The sequence below is a fragment of the Carassius carassius genome, chromosome 15 (assembly GCF_963082965.1).
Source record: "Carassius carassius chromosome 15, fCarCar2.1, whole genome shotgun sequence".
In the NCBI taxonomy this organism is placed as follows: domain Eukaryota; kingdom Metazoa; phylum Chordata; class Actinopteri; order Cypriniformes; family Cyprinidae; genus Carassius; species Carassius carassius.
Window position 1 is genome coordinate 4,279,610 of NC_081769.1, and position 16,628 is coordinate 4,296,237.

The 16,628-nt window shown below is 38.0% G+C and overlaps 2 protein-coding genes across 2 annotated transcripts in view; both read left to right on the plus strand.

Annotated features, from left to right (window-relative positions):
- Positions 1–16,628, plus strand: part of LOC132157649 (uncharacterized) — a 491,841-nt gene that overhangs the window by 135,495 nt on the left and 339,718 nt on the right. The window lies entirely within an intron of this gene.
- grik3 (glutamate ionotropic receptor kainate type subunit 3) overlaps positions 1–16,628 on the plus strand; it is a 146,308-nt gene that overhangs the window by 42,592 nt on the left and 87,088 nt on the right. Inside the window, exons 2-4 of the mRNA XM_059567276.1 lie at positions 10,753–10,926; positions 11,723–11,980; positions 12,953–13,134. Coding sequence (XP_059423259.1) covers positions 10,753–10,926; positions 11,723–11,980; positions 12,953–13,134 — 614 coding nt within the window. The remainder of the gene's footprint in view (positions 1–10,752; positions 10,927–11,722; positions 11,981–12,952; positions 13,135–16,628) is intronic.

Below are 16,628 nucleotides of genomic sequence, written 5' to 3' on the forward strand. Positions count from 1 at the left end.
TCCTTGCAAGATCTTAAGTTGACATTAATTTGATGTTTTCCATCCAAATTCTGTAACATTTGCAAAATTTTGTTTGTGGCCTTTCTTTGCATGCATCAATGGTATTAAACCTTGATTGACCATTGTCCAGCAGTCTATGCTTCCTTCATAGCTTCCTTCATAGCTTCATAGCTTCTGCTTATGTTCTGTCTGTCTGCAGTCTCTACAAGCAAGTAGAATTTGATGATGTATGGTGTGTTGCAGGGATTCTTAAAGAGCAGGTCATATGGTATTTTACAGTGTCCTAATATTGTGTTGGAGTCCCCTACAATAGGTTTAAATGCATCAAAGGTCAGAAAGCATTGTACTTTTCTCAGAATATACATTTAATATTAGAATAATTTGTCAATGATTAGGAAACAATTAGTTCCAAGCAAGTTCGGAGCAAACCCTCCCTTCCACAAACCTACTCTGCTCTGATTGGTCAGCTGGCCAAGTCTGTTGTGATTGGCACAAAGAGGAGTCATTGTTAGTGAGTGCTACCATTGACAAAGCACCTTTACATAAAACAATATAGTGCTCCAATCCGTTCTCATAATAATAACATAAAATACAACAACACTTATGCAAGGGAATCGTGCACACAGCTAAAGTTTAGCTGCTAAACTGTGAACACTTGATGGATACATTAGCCAAGTGCTAAAGTGACTAACTGATGAAACAATACAGTTTGTAAACCAAAATATGTCTGTAATGTTTGAACAACGACAGACAAAATATGCTCTGTCTTAACTTTTAATTAGATCAGCTGTATCACATGAGCACTAGCCTTAAAGGTACAATTTGTAAGATATTTGCAGTAAAATATCCAAAAACCACTAGGCTAATTTTATATATTTTGTCCAGCTGATTACTGACAATATCTCTAATGTTTTCAACTACTTGTAAATTATGAGAAAATTCCCATTTTAAACAGTGACACGGGGCAGTGCAGTCGCCTGTCAATGACATTAGTTAGCCTTTGTTACCGCCTTTACTGACGTAGAAACCACATGACAACAGTGTCATGGACAAATGCAGAAGTAGTGTCTAGCGTCCAGTAAACCACTAGCTTGCTTCAAGCAGTTCCTTATTTACTTCTTGCACGCTTTATGGTGGATTGTGTTATTTATGGAACATAATTACTGTTTACGGTCTGCCGCTGGTTCTGTCAACAAGGACAGCTCCCGCAAACCCGAAAGAGCAAGGATTAATATCGGTGTTGCATTTTCTAGTTGGAGAGAGCTTCGCGACAAACTTCAACTAGAAAGAGATGCCGATCTCGCTTGTGTTTTACTCGACAGGTGAGTTGTTTTGATTCAAATCTTTACAGAAAACGTATGGTATTTCTAACGATCAACAAGATTAGTATTATGGGGCATACACGCCAAACGCGGGGCATTGCATCTCTAGACCAACGCGAGGACGCATCTTTGCATTGACTTTGTATGTAATCTACTTGTGCAAATCATTGAACTCGCGTTAAATCCATGATTTATCTTTCCGTCTGATTGATTGCCGTCAGCAGTTGGGTAAAAGACAACAAATCCCATCATTCCACACTCCTTCTTAGCGTCATCAAACCACACGTTTGTTATTGTTTTGGTAGTGCGCCCTCTAGGTCCTACAACCTGTACCTTTAACTAACTCCGTCATCTCTCCCGCATTAACCCTATAACTGTCGGAGCAGCAAAATAAACAGCAATTTCACAGTGATTATAAAGACTGTGTGAAACACTACATCCTTTATTATTAAACAAAGTAATTAGAACAACGTCAGTCTACAATAATAGACACATTCTTAGTAAATATTACGTTCACAGCGAATTATCACAACTACTTCAGCAAATTGTGCTTTACCTGGAAACCTAAAGCTGAACTAGGTATACATAACATATTAGCACAAAAACTTCAAAACGTATCAATCGAACTTACAGTTTGTGGTTCGGAGAGCTTGTTAGTCCAAATTAAGAAAGAAGATTAGAGGTCTACAAAGATAAAACAAAAAAAGATTAGAGAAGCAGTCCTTGTTATATATATATATGTGTGTGTGTGTGTGTTACAAAATTGTCCTATTTAAATCTAAATCCTAATTCAATGTGAAAAACTTGTTAGGTCAATCTTAAAGTAAACTAAAAGTTATCAAACCGTAGTCAGATTACTGAATGTGTCCTAACGTGTAATAATGTTAATAACTACATATTTTTAATATAATCTGGAATCAGTTACGGACAGCAAATTGTCCATTATCTATCTAGCACTGTGTGTTGTAAATTTTAGCATGGCTGGAACACTGTATTAATCAAGATCAACATCAGTTGCATAACATGAGTTTATCATAGAACGTGTATTCATGGTTACGTGATGTGAGTGTTGAGCTCAGAAACCCAGTGGTGTACTTAAAGCATCTGCTAATGAAAGAGTCTGGCTTTTCGCCTGCTGGGCACTACCTTCTCTTTCTCTCTTGATGCATATGGATGCCAAGGCTCAGACTCTGCTCTGGGTTCTTTTGTGTGTGTGTGTGTGTGTGTTTTGGGTCCATTATGTTTTTGGCCTGTGCCCTTCATTGTTCTGCAGAGTTTGGCAGAGGTTACATGGCACAATATGACCAGGGCGTCTGGCACCCAGAGTGAACCACCTGCATTCAACAATAGTGTTACTCTGCTGATACGGAAGGGCTGTGGTGTAGCAGTATAATATCAGAGGTGAACCCGCATTTGCAATGTTATAGCCGCACTATATTTTGTATTCTGAAAGTTCACATCTGTATAGGCACATAACTTAAGACCTGACTACAAAAATGCAATTGAACATTTCCACTTGGTATTACCAGGGAAAAACACAGATACTGTTCAATGAACACACAATGACCTTTTGTGACTATGTGCCCCATTGGGCGAGTCTCACTCTATATGGGTATAGACACACAATAGAAGCCTGGCATTTATTTAACTGGTTTGAGAATACTTTTGATGAAATATAAAATACTTTTTGAAGTAGCAAAGTAAGCCTTCACAGCATATATAACTGCTGTCAAAAGATTAATCACAATTAATCACACACATATATTACTGTATGTAAACAGATATTAGCATTTTTACAGTAAATTATAAAACACAAAAATGCAAAAATTATAGAATTGTATACACAGGTCAAATGTTAGAAATAAGTATGTATTATGCTCATTGAGGCTGAATTTAATTCAGTAAACAGTGATAATGTGAAATATTGTTCTGATTTAAAATAACTCTCTAAAATTGGAAACAGTAACGCTGCTTAATATTGTAATGTAAAAAAAAAAAAGAAATAGAAATGATTTTCAACATTACTGTCTTTACTGACACTTTTGATTCATTTACTGTATCCTCACAGAATAAAATATACATTTCTTAAAAACTAGCAGACAAACAGACCTTACCTAACAAAAAATTTCAAACAGCACATATGACATTTAAATAAAATCTAACCATTGTGCTGCATCTCATCTTGCTTATGTTTTATCTATTTAAATCCATATATTTGTCCCCTTTGTATAATTTTGTTTATGTCCCTGTGTTTATCATGCTGTCAAGTGTTTCATGTAAAAATTGCAGTGTTTCAGGGAAGAAAAAAATAACAAATAAAAATTCCCTGCAATGCTAGAGATATGGAAAGCAAGTGAGCCACGGAGGGGTGGAAAGAAACACAAAAGCTGTGTGCAAGAGGGAGTGTGAGAGGGAGGAACAGAGCGAGCGCTGTGATAGATTGCAGAAGCGAGAAAACGAGTCACTTGAGCATAAAATTAGATTTTACAAATGTGTTGTTACCTGACAGTTATTTGACAGAGAAGATATCGCAACATTGGAACGTATATGAATATTGCTAATCATATTGAATAAATGAGAGATTGGGGGCTTTGACGAGGACGAATCTTAATTTATCCCGATTTATCACTGCAGACTCAAACTTGTGCTTGATTGGTGGCTGTCATTTATATGGTAATTTGAAATGCTCTGTAACTGACTAAAATCCCAGTTTAAAAAACCCATAAAACGCTCTTCAGATAACTTCTATCGCATTGTTAGTGGGGATGGACGTTTTGGACGAGTAGAGGTTTTTCAGTAAAGCTTTAAAATGCTGAGAAAGGGGCTATTTTCAATTTGAATATTAATATTGTGTAACAATAATACTTATTTGTATTTATTTATCAGAGAAAAAAAAGAAACAAACAAACACACACACACACAAAAAAAAACATAAAAGTCATAAAAGTCATAAAAGTAACTTTTTTTATGGTGTTAAAAGTTTCAGTTTGATTGCTAATATTGTGACTTTATTCATTCATTCATTAATTTTTTATTTATTTAAATACTATCAAACATAGCACACATGGTATCGAAAAAGACAATATATTGTAAATTGTAAATAATTAAGGACACTTCTTGTATGATCTGTTCATTGCCACAATAACCTAATATGTTATCTTAAATTGTATCTTTATTTGGTGCTTAGCTATGATATATGCAATTATTTGTGGTTATTTTGATTATTTAATAGGCATACCATATAATTCAGTTGATTGACATTTAACTGGTAGACAGTGATACATTTATTTTCGTGGAATAAGGTACAGTATAAAGGAAGGTACCCGTGTCCAGAACTCAAAGTCCAGAAGAAAAAGACATTGATAAAATAAGAAACAGAAGCTTGAGTCTAACTAAGCTAATAAACAGTCCTCCTCTCCTTCTGTTCTTTCTGAGCTTTTTTATTGTTTTTGCAAGTAAATAAAGCCAGAAATGCATTAGGCAATTTGTCATATAATCTGAAAGTCATTATGCATTATCAATCATGGCAGATAGAGTTTGAGGAATAGATGATGTCTGTTTCTGCCACTGTGATATGTCTGACTTCTGCACTCGTTCATTCGAGACAGACGCCAAGTTCTCCTCTTGTTTTCTTTGGGGAATAGACAGATGGAAGGGGATAACAGGGCAATACAGCGTCCCTTAATTGGTCAGTTTTGTGCACAATGCTGGTTGTTTGCCGTAATTGTTTAGTGTGGGCTATTGTCTGTTGCTTTCTCCTCTGCCATTGTGTGGCATAGTACCTTCAGCTTCCAGGGAGCAGCGCTGCTATTCACAGGCATACTGGGAAAGCGACCAGGGGAGTAGTGTGCTACAAAAGAGCTCCCTCTAGAAAAGCTCAGCCTGCATGCAGCTTTTCGTCCAAAACATAATGATATTGTCTCATTGTTGGGCTTTTGGCTGAGCCGTGCTTGGCTATGTGTGGCGAGTGTGTAAGCGTTCAGACTGGTACAGTATATTTGGGTACAAGGCACCGATAGACCCGCCAGAACATAGGGTCAGTGTCAGTTGATGGCTGTAAACTTGCCTTATGCATAAATTTATTTTTTTGGGAGTCGTAACATTATGAATAACCATACAGTATGTAAAAGGAAAATACACTGCATTTTATGTTTTTTCCTCTTTTCTGTCTCTCTAGATTTTTTATTTATTTATTTTTCTCAGTGACACTTTATCATACCTTTGATTAACTACAGCTTAATCTGTACCACTTAATCTGTACCGTTTAACAGATCATTTGTTAGAGAGATAATAAGGTAACAGAAATGCCATAATAATTATTTAACAGAAATGTCATAACACATTTCTCTATGGAGCTTCTGGTTGTAGGTTATTAGTAGTAGTAGTAGTAGTAGTAGTAGTTTTTGTTTATTTATTTATTAGTTCACAGTTATACTATTGAAAGTCTTGGTTACATATGTAACCCTCGTTCCCTGAAGGAGGGAATGGAGACGTCACATCGGTGGCCGCCGAATTGGGACGAATTTACTTCGAATGTACACTAGTCAAGTCAAGTCAAATCTGCTTTATTGTCAATTCTTCCACATGTACAGTACATACATACAGATAATTGAAATTGTGTTACTCTCAGAACCTTGGTGCATACAGTTAACACTAACAATTGAACATTAAATACAGATAAAATATAAAGTACAATTATATAAATATACAAATAGGTCATGTAAAAAGAAGGATAAGTAAAGCAGCAGAAGGCACATGGCAGATAGAGTGCAAACCAGTGAAGTAACAAACAGTGCATATATAATGATTGCACTGCAAAGAGCTTATTCATTTACATTTACATTTAATCATTTAAGCAGACGCTTTTATCCAAAGCGACTTACAAATGAGAACAATAGAAGCAGTCATACAAACAAGAGAACAACAACAGTATACAAGTGCCATGACAAGTCTCAGTTAGTCAAGCACAGAACCCGTAGCTGTGTGTGTGTGTGTGTGTGTTTCTTCTCCAGAATACGATTGACAAGTAAAGGTAAGTGCTAGTATTAGTAGTGAGCAGACCAATGCTGCACAAAGTGTCTGGTGCAGGTCCCAGTGTCCCAGTGGGGGGTTGTGGATGGTACAGAGTTCAGAGTTCAGTGGTGAATGGGGAAAAAGAGGGGAGGGGAGGGGGGGCAAGGTCGGGAGGGAGTCTTTTTTGTCCAGATGTGTGAGTGCTGAGTGTTGGGTAGTGGCGATGGCATCATTGGTTGAGCAGTTGGACTGATATGCAGACTGGAAGGGCTCCAGGGAGGGGGGATGGCAATGTACACTGGCCTGCAGCTCTACAAATATCTGTCTAAATGAGCTATGTACACTGGTATGCAATTATTGCATCCAGCTGCAGCTGATCACAGCGTGATAATAAAAAGGCAGTGGATGCAATGCATACCAGGTGTTCCCTGGGGAGCTGAGCCGGTGACCCAGCCCCTTTGCGATGGTACAGCAGCTGTGGTGACGGGACATGACGTCTTCGTTCCCTCCTTTAGGGAATGAGAGTTACATACGTAACTGAGACATTCCCTTTCAGTCGATCAATGCGACGTAAAGTTGGTGACCTACGAATTGGGATCCTCTACCAAAGCGCCATGGATGCGGCCCCTTCTAGTGCCATGTGCGAGCCACCTGTGCCCCTTTTGGAGTAGGCCTGGGCTCGCAACAAGAAGACCACTCACCATTGTAGTAGCACTACCCAATCAGTGAGATTGGATAACACTGGAAAAACCTACCCGTTCCACTTGGAACAGTGACACTGCGGAAGCCCCATCCTTCCCGAAGGAGGTCTCTGGAGAGGCAAAGAGGTGTACCTGAGCAGCTCTGAAATGTCTCCAAATCAGCTGGATCATCCCGGGATGGAGTCGCCACTTTCCTGGTTGCATAGCTTGAGACAGCTTGTAGGATGTTTGGTTGAGCAGGGTAGATACACATATGAACATCAGTTTAGGTGCATATGGTCAATTGAACGTGATTGAAACCCTCTTATAAATGGCAGAAGTCTGACGGGGAAATACAACCTCTGAGGCCTCTCAGTGCCACTACCCGTTTGAGGTGAGAACACAGGAGAATACAGGCTCCACACGAAGGCTATAGAATCTAGCAAATGTGTTGGGGGTCGTTCATCCTGCAGCTCTACAAATATCTGTCAGTGAGGCACCACAAGCCAGCACCCAGGAGGATCCAACAATCCTAGTAGAGTGAGCTTGCAACTTGAGCGGGCAGTACACACCCTCTGCCTGATAAGCGAGGGTGATGTCATCCACAATACAGTGCACTATCAGCCTTCCCCTTCTGCCATTCTCCATAACAGACAAAGAGCTGGTCTGAGGTCCTAAAGCTTTGTGTCTGGTCTATGTAGCATCTCAAGGTCCAGGCGGGACAGAGCAAAGCTAGGGCTGGGTCTGCCTCCTCCAGGGGCAATGCTTGCAGGTTCACCACCTGATCCCTAAGGCCCTTGCTGCAAAAAGGAAAGCATGACCCTGATCAGATTATCTCTGGGGTTCTTCTCAACGAGAAGAATGACACTCGATGAACAGGTTCCACGGCGTAAGCGTGTCTGAAAGACGATGCTCTCGTTGAAGTGATGGTGTCCACTACCTCTTGAGGTAGGTCACCTAGAACCTACACGTCCTGTCTGGGGACCAGTCCTGAACTTTCAAGAGGTCTGAATGCGGGTGCCTCGTCTCTTGAGTCAGTAGATCCTATCTTCATAGGAATCCAGCAGGGAGAAGCTGTCGTGAGGAGCACTAGTTTGGGGAACCCGGTCCGAGTGGGCCAATATGGCTCCACAAGCAAGACCTGGTCCTCGTCCTCCCTGAGCTTGCACAGCATCTGTGTGAGAAGGCTCACTGGGGGAAGCACATACTTGTGCAGGCCCTGCAGCCAGCTGTGTGCCAATGCATCCGTGTGTCAGTGCATCTGCATCCGCATCCACATCTTGTAGGATGTTTAGTTGAGCAGGCCCGGAATGTGAATGGCACAATCTCAGAACCTTCCGACTACAAAGGGGGAGGTGGTCAGGCAAGTTAAGATGTGACCACAGACCACCTTGTTGGTTGATTTATGCAACGGTCACAGTATTGTCCATTCCCAGACATGCTTGCCTTGTAAGCGTCCTTTGAGGGAAAAAGCCTTTTTTCTCCTGAACTGAAGACTTCCTTTAATCATGCAGTGAAACTGCACAGCCACAAAATTCTCATAAAATCATTTCACATGATGCTTAATGCAAACAGGAATTGTGTTGCTATTTACAGTCTTACTTTGCAGTTTTTTAAACACTAGTGCATAGTAAAGAGGTCTTCTGGCAGCCATATTAGTAAAGGTAGCAGCTGTAATGAGCACATGTTTTCTCTATCAGGCTACAACCCAAGAGATTAATTAGGCTGCCTTTGTAAAGCTGTTTCAAAACAGGAAACAACTTAATTGCAACTTAAACTGACTGATGTTAGAGAAAGATGTGCAAGAAATCTGAGATCAAAAGTTACAACTCAATTTACATTTAGCCCTTTAAAGACCCCGTTCAGCACAGAGCCGTACATCAGCATAACTATCCTGCACCATTAACTTGTCGTATCTGTTTATTCATGGAGATTCTCCTGATCGGAAACAAGCTTCTTCTCTGCCGTTTGATGGAAGAGTCGCAAGCGTTTTGTTTTATGATTTATATATCTGGAAACAGCCGCATTCATTTTAAAGCTATTCGTGGGGCTTTTTTTTTCTCCTCGCAGCAGCTGATCTACCGTTTTTATTAAATCTATTTTAGTGCTTCCGAGCAATGCACATTTTATCCTCTTAATAGTCAAATTAGTATATACTCCAGCAATTACTTAATGTACTCTAATGTGATTTCCCCACAAAACGGCAGGATTCATTTATTTTAATGCGCCAGGGCTCTTTCCAGGGAGTTTATGCATCATGTCCTTTCAGAAGTCAAGCAGCGCTGGAGTCATAAATAGTGTGCATGGCTCAATGGATGATGTGCTGTTCTCTGGATTGTAAGCCTGTGATCTCCCCTGCAGCCTAGTACTTGAGCTGTTCTCCTCTGGGAGAATAACAGCGATCTTCAGGTTGTTCTTGACCTGTTCTGAGGTCTGCCTCAAGAACTCTTAAATATTCATGCATTCATGGATCTTCATGCTACGGACTCTAAAAGCAGGATTGGAAATATTAAAAAGGAATGCCCAAAAAAAAAAAAAAAAAAACCAAGGGTTCTTCTCTGTTTGGCATAGCATTTATATGGTATGATTACGCACTACAAAATTCAGATGGATATATATATATATATATATATATATATATATATATATATATATATATATATATGGAGAAATTTTTTTTCCAGTAGATATAAACCAATATTTGGTCTCACACTAGCAAGCCAGGGTTGTAAATAATAATAATAATTATTATTATTATTTTTATTATTATTATTATTATTATTATTATTGTTGTTGTTGTTGTTGTTGTTGTTTTTTTGTTGTTGTTGTTACAAAAATGCAAACATTATTTAAAGTAAATATTTTTATGAGATATTTTTTAAGTACTGACAATTTTATATTAGTAGTAGTAGTAGTAGTGATAATAATAATACATTATTAACACATTTTAGTTTCAGCCATTATTTTGTACTCTTCTTGTGGAAAGGGCTAATAATATTTTAAATCCCAAATAGCATGAACTGATAATATGTGATATTGAATTTTGTAAAACCAAAAAAACTTGGCTCCTCCAATATTTCTCTCTCCTCATATGTCTTTGGCTTCGAGACTGTCATATCGCTGATATACTCTGGAAAGGTGAAGCAGGTCTAACAGCATTAATCCTCAAGGGCTGAATATTGCTCAGCGTGCTCCAGATGTTATCATTTTATTGTTTTTATAGGGTTCTATTGCACTGTAAAGTCAATAAACACAGAGTTTACTTCTCCAGTTCTTCCATTGGTGGAATCTTCGAAGTAAAATGCATTTCTGAAAATCTCAGCAGGTTATAAAATGAATTTGCCCAAATGGCTTTAAACTTTCAAAGTTATGTGCAAAAACTCTATCCACAAGCTATAGGCCTGTGTATGAATCTATTTTGTATTTTTTTTTTTTTTTTATCAGAGAATGAAAGGTGACCTGCAGGCCTTAAGGAGGCAAGGTACCTTTGATGAAGCCATTTACTTTTCTCTTTCTCTCTCTCATCTCCATTATGGCCTTGAACTTTAAAAGCCTGAGCTGTGACTGTCAGACACTCTTTCTTTCTGCTGAGCAGATCGAAAAGGGTTGCTTAAGTACACAAGTGAGCTAGCCGACAGCTCTAAATGCAAAACACCTCCAGAGGTTTGGATGTGGTGCCAGGTTTTGTCTCCGGGTTCAGCGTTGGTTCATTTGACAGTGATTTCTCTTGTTTTTAGGTGGAATTTTTGAACAAATGGATGGACCCGTGGCGCTCGTCAGCTCCGAGGAACTGGCCTTTAAGTTTGCTGTTAATAATATCAACAGAAACAGGACATTATTGCCAAACACAACGTTAACGTATGACATTCAGAGGATTAATATCTATGATAGCTTTGAGGCCTCCAGAAAAGGTGAGTTGTGTGAAAATTTAAAGGTTTGTTGCTGTGTTTAGACTACAAAAAAGTTATAGTTCACCCAAAAAATAAAATTAGCTGAAAATTTAGTCCCTCTGGTTATTCATGATATATGTTAATCTGTTCAAGGGAACAGATTATAAGAAATTTAGCATTCCATCACTTGCTCACAAATGACAAAAACATCACAATAATCCACAAGTATATCAACATGAATTCAGTTAATGTCTTTTCAAGTGCAAGGCTGTAAGTTTGTATAAAACAAATGTGTTATTTAGCCCTTTTAACTTTACAAAGTCACTTCTGGGCAAAACACCAACACATGATCCTTTATAATGCTTTTTTAAAAAGCCCATCTCCTTTTGTTGTGTATATACACGTTTTTTTTTTTTTTTGTTTAGAACTCATCTACATTTTGTATGGCTTGAGGGAGAGTTCATTTTCATTTTTGGGTGACCTATTCCTTTAAGTAAATGTACCGTTTAACTATTTTACCAGTAATCAATAACTTTTATTAACTAATATATATCTTAGGCCAAACCCACTTTAAAGGCCTCATGTTCTGATCACAAACATAGTAAAAACAGTACTATTGTGAAACATTATTAAGAAAAAAAATCTATTTCCTATTTTAATATATATTTAATAAATATTAATGTTCTATCTATACAACTCATTATGATAGAATGAAACGTGCCACTGCTTTGTAAAACGTACAAAGGAATATTCTGTATGCAGTGACATTTCTGTTTTGACATTTCTTACCACATGACCCACCGTCTGCTCTTGCCAGCGTGCGACCAGCTGTCTTTAGGTGTAGTTGCCATATTTGGGCCGTCTCACAGCTCCTCATCGAATGCTGTACAGTCTATCTGCAATGCCCTGGAGGTGCCACACATTCAAGTGCGATGGAAACACCACCCGATGGACAATAGGGATTCATTTTATGCCAACCTGTACCCGGATTACTCTTCTCTCAGCTATGCTATCTTAGACCTGGTGCAGTTCCTCAAGTGGAAGACAGCCACTGTGGTTTACGATGACAGCACAGGTGAGAGATAATGGCTTTATGTCAGTGTGTCATTGTAAACTGTGTTACTTGATGAAGTCCTTGCAGCCAAAGTGGAACCGCCAGCTTTAAAAGTGTATTTAGACTCTGTACTTCAGTGATAAGAAGCAGAAGTCTCTTAATTTTCCTGTTGCTGTCAGAATGAGTCTTCCGGCCTTGATATTTTACAAACAGTTTGTATCAAAGTAATCGAGCAATGCTGCTTCTGACAGGAGCGGGAATGGAAAGCAATTCATCTGAGATGCTAAATATGTGATAAAAACATATTTATTATTAAAAATACAACCAGGATAACTGCATGTTAAATTGAATGTCTGCTTTATAGTACATGTTTTTTTAGAGCTGTGGCACAGAGGGAAGTGTTTTGCTTTCAACATTTTAGTAGATCTGCTCACAAGGGACCCGGGCTTGAATCTGGCCTTGGTGTGCTCATTTTCTTATCACTCTCCATCCAAGTTTTACACGGTTTTTAGCTGAGACAAGATCATTGATCTAACTTGGTCTAGACCAGTTGGTCAACTTTGTCTTTCAATGGCAAGTACAGATTAAAGGAAAATTAATTAAAATAAACTAATGAATCTGTGAATTCATTGTACTGTATAATGTCCTGGCAGAAAATCCTTGAATTTTCCTAGAAATGATTGATTGATTTTTACCACTGGTCAGTAATGCAGGGTGGACAATATAATGACATGCAAACTTAGTATTTTTGAAATCATCCCAGAATTGGAACTTTAATATAATATTGACCAAATATTGGCCCATTTACTGCAATAGCCAATATATTGGTTTATGTCTAGGGATATCAGTGTGAAAGACACAGCTGTTTGGCCACATTCAACAAAGAACATACCAGCTATCCTGTTCAAAAACCTGCTTGACTCCCCGGGGCTGGTTTGAGCAGTTACTGATATACTAAGTAATTGACTCTGGCACTCAACTCTTCTTGGGCAGGTTTAATCAGACTCCAGGAGTTAATCATGGCTCCATCCAGGTATAACATCAGGCTGAAGATCCGACAGCTCCCTCTGGACACCACTGACACCAGACCTCTGCTCAAAGAGATGAAAAGGAGCAGAGAGTTTCGCATTATATTCGACTGCAGCCACATAATGGCTGCCCAGATCCTCAAACAAGTAAGTTCATACTGTGTTAAAGTGATGCACACTCATATCATACTATCCACTGATGTTCTCTCAGAACTCAAGCCTTTTTGAAGTTTTAGTCCAGATGTGGAGAAGCTGTTTTGGATTAGGATCTGATGTTTTAAATGAAATATGCTATATCTTTTGCTGGAGGCAGAATGGAGATGCAGCTACACAAAAAAATGTGAACATGCACAGTGGCTCCAAAAAGTGTTAACTATTTATTTATGCTATCTTTAAAAAAAGTATCAATGTCATTGCAAAAAGCCATTCAATAATTTATCTTTTGGCACCCTTATGAAGGCCTATATGAGCTGATACACATTTTTTATTTTATTTTTTGTAGCCCCCTAAAAAGTCTCTATCAAATCAATGCAAGTGCCTGGTTGATAACATATGTTTTAATTTAATAAATAATACAGAAATATCCAGTGTTATATGTTTGAATTTTGTATCTTTTTAGAGCACCAGTAGTATTTTTTTGATTGCTAGAAAAAATGCATACATTTGAAATGAGGATAAAGCAATAGATATGCTTCTCACAAAGAAGAATACGGTAAAAGTATTTAGTCACTTTGTGGTTGTTAGTACTGCTTTAGCTCTTGCATTATTTGCTTGAAGATGCCATTTACTTTGAAGTTTTTTAAAGAGCTAAACATCAAAGCTTTGTAGGCACCTAAAAAGTTTGTAAGTTATGCATAGCTTAAGTCTATGGCAACACATAGCACAAAAAAACAAAACAAAACAAAATACAATACATTATATATATATGCATACAGCTGAAAGTATAATATTTTAAAGTATATGATTATAAATATAATTGATACAATTATGCCATATTTGTGAGATAAAAAGTCAAAATGATGAGATACTACATCATAACAAGATACAAAGTTGAATGGGATTGTTAATCAGAATTGACAAAATTAGAAATTATGGCATATCACAATTCTGAAATAAAAAGTGATATTTGCGAGATAGAAACTATGGCAAGTCAAACTTATGAGATAATATGTTACAATTATGGCATACTGAATCATAATTATCAGATTAAAAGGTTAAAATTGTGGCATAATAAGTGAATAAATATGAGATAAAAAGGGATAATTAGGACATAAAAAGACAATTTTGTCCTACCGTATTTTCTGCACTATAAGGCACACTTAAAAGCCTTTAATTTTCTCAAAAAACGACAGTGCGCCTTATAATCCGGAGCGCCTTATATTTGGATCAAGGCGCTCTGTCAAAATGTTTACATTCCCTTTAGCACAGCTCTATCTAGTGGATGCAATGACACAAACCCAGTCAAACGTTTGACTGCAGTATCTTTCTTCTATTCTATGCACCTTATTATCCGGTGCGCCCTATATATAAAAACAGTTCTAAAATAGGCCATTCATTGAAGGTGCGCCTTATAATCCGGAGCGCCTTATAGTGCGGAAAATACGGTAATTGTAAATTATGTCATAATGGCTTCATCTCATAATTTCAACCTTTTCTGCATAATTACAACTCATAAATTTAATTATATAAAAATTAACTTATGAAATGTCATCATTCCATAATGACAGCCTTTAAAGTCAACCAAATTTGACATATTCGAAGTCTCTGACTCTTACAGCACTACCTACTGGTCATTAAATGTTTTGTCATGGTCAGCTATGTGGCCTTTATAATTCATCCATTAAATGAGTTTTACGTGACTAAATACTTTTTTTAGGCCACTATACAAAACTCTATTTCTCATCTTTTATTAGCCGGAAATATAAATACAGCCCAAGCTCTGAGATGTCATTTGAGAAACTTAGAAATTTAATCAGAAGAAATCACTTTTTTTTTTTTTAATCTAGTGTTGTAGATGTGTAGGGAAGATTTAGTTTGTGCATTCACAAACTTGTCCTTGCAAAAAAAACAAAAGCTCATATGATAACTTTGCAGGTGCTATAGAGATTGTTTACCTCAGGTCAGATGGTGACTGAATATGTTTATCTATTTATATCTAAGAGAAAACACTGTCCAAGCAGCTACTGCTTTAAACCTTGTATGTGTTTCAAAGGCTCTCCAGACAGTATTTTGCTCTTCATTTCATTCAGTGTTGATGCCCCTGCATGTATCTTCTAGTTTAACTGTAGGCTGTATTATTTCACATTTGAACATGAAAAAATTTTCATTTTCTGTGGCCCGAGTCCTCTTAATAAGTTTAGTCCTGTGGTCACCTGTCTACAACTTGTCTGCGGCTCGTTTTTCTCTGTCACCCTTTCCTGAACTTCTGTCAGTGCATGTACTCCCCCTCAGGCCAAAAAGAAATAGGAAATGCAGTCTTACACAGAGTCTGTCTGAGATGTCTGTGGGCTAAATCCCAGAAGTCTTTAAAAGGCAGTCTATGCTCGTGGGTGTGTGTGTGTTAGAGGGACTTCAAGATATAGAAAGTACAGAGATAGACATAGAAGGGGCTAATTCTGCAACCCATTGTAAGAAATAAAACGATTTCTGACTTTTTCACAAACTCGAATGATTAAGATCTAGAAGAGGGAAAGAGCTAAGCATAACCTTGAATTTTTATTCATGGCAGATGGCATAATTAAAGCAGACATAAGCACCATGGGAAAATAGCATTTGTATGAACATTGAGGGAAAAGTAGGGCTGTATGATTTATCAAATTTCAATATGGAATAGTTTAATAATAATAATAGTTTGTTAATACTGAAGCACAATAAATAAATAAATAAATAAATAATAATAATAAAATATTACACTTAAAATAAGTTTGGTGCATCTGTTATCACATTTTTTTATTTTATTTTACATTTGTTTTTAACCATAAAGATAATCCAGAACACAAAATTTCATAAATGCATGATTACATTCAAACTGCACAAGGACGAGATAAACAAAAAGTCTTTCAACTTAACAGACTTGGAACAGACAAAGACTAAGTGAGAACCGAGGACTTATCAGCATGACCCAAACAAAGGGAACCAATGAGATGATTAACAACAGGTGAACAGGACAACAGGTGAACTGAATGGCTGTCAGGCAACTCAGAAAAACTAGGTCACAACGGAAATAATAGAAAACATGTAACAGTTCGCCCCCTCCCGAGAAGGCACATCCCTGTAAGGTAACAAATTCCAGTTGAGGAGGGAGGGTGCAGACTCTGGAGGAGGGCGTTAAGCAGGAGAAAGGCAGAAGAAACAATAGTGGGGAAGCCAGGAACAGGAGGAAACAGATGTTGGTCCAGAGACCAGCCAGGACAAGGGCCCACGGCGGAGTCGAAGGAGCCATGGTGGAGAAGGCCTTGACGATACCCTAGGGATGACTGACAGAGACGGAGCAGATGGAAGAGGAGTCGAGGACAAGTCTGGTGGAGCCAGTGAAATGTGGGGCCATGGTGGAGATTAGGGAGCTAGGAGCCAAGGTGGAGCCGATGGGTCGAAAGACTGGGGTGGAGTCCAGGACTCAGAGGCTGGAGGCAGAGACAGGG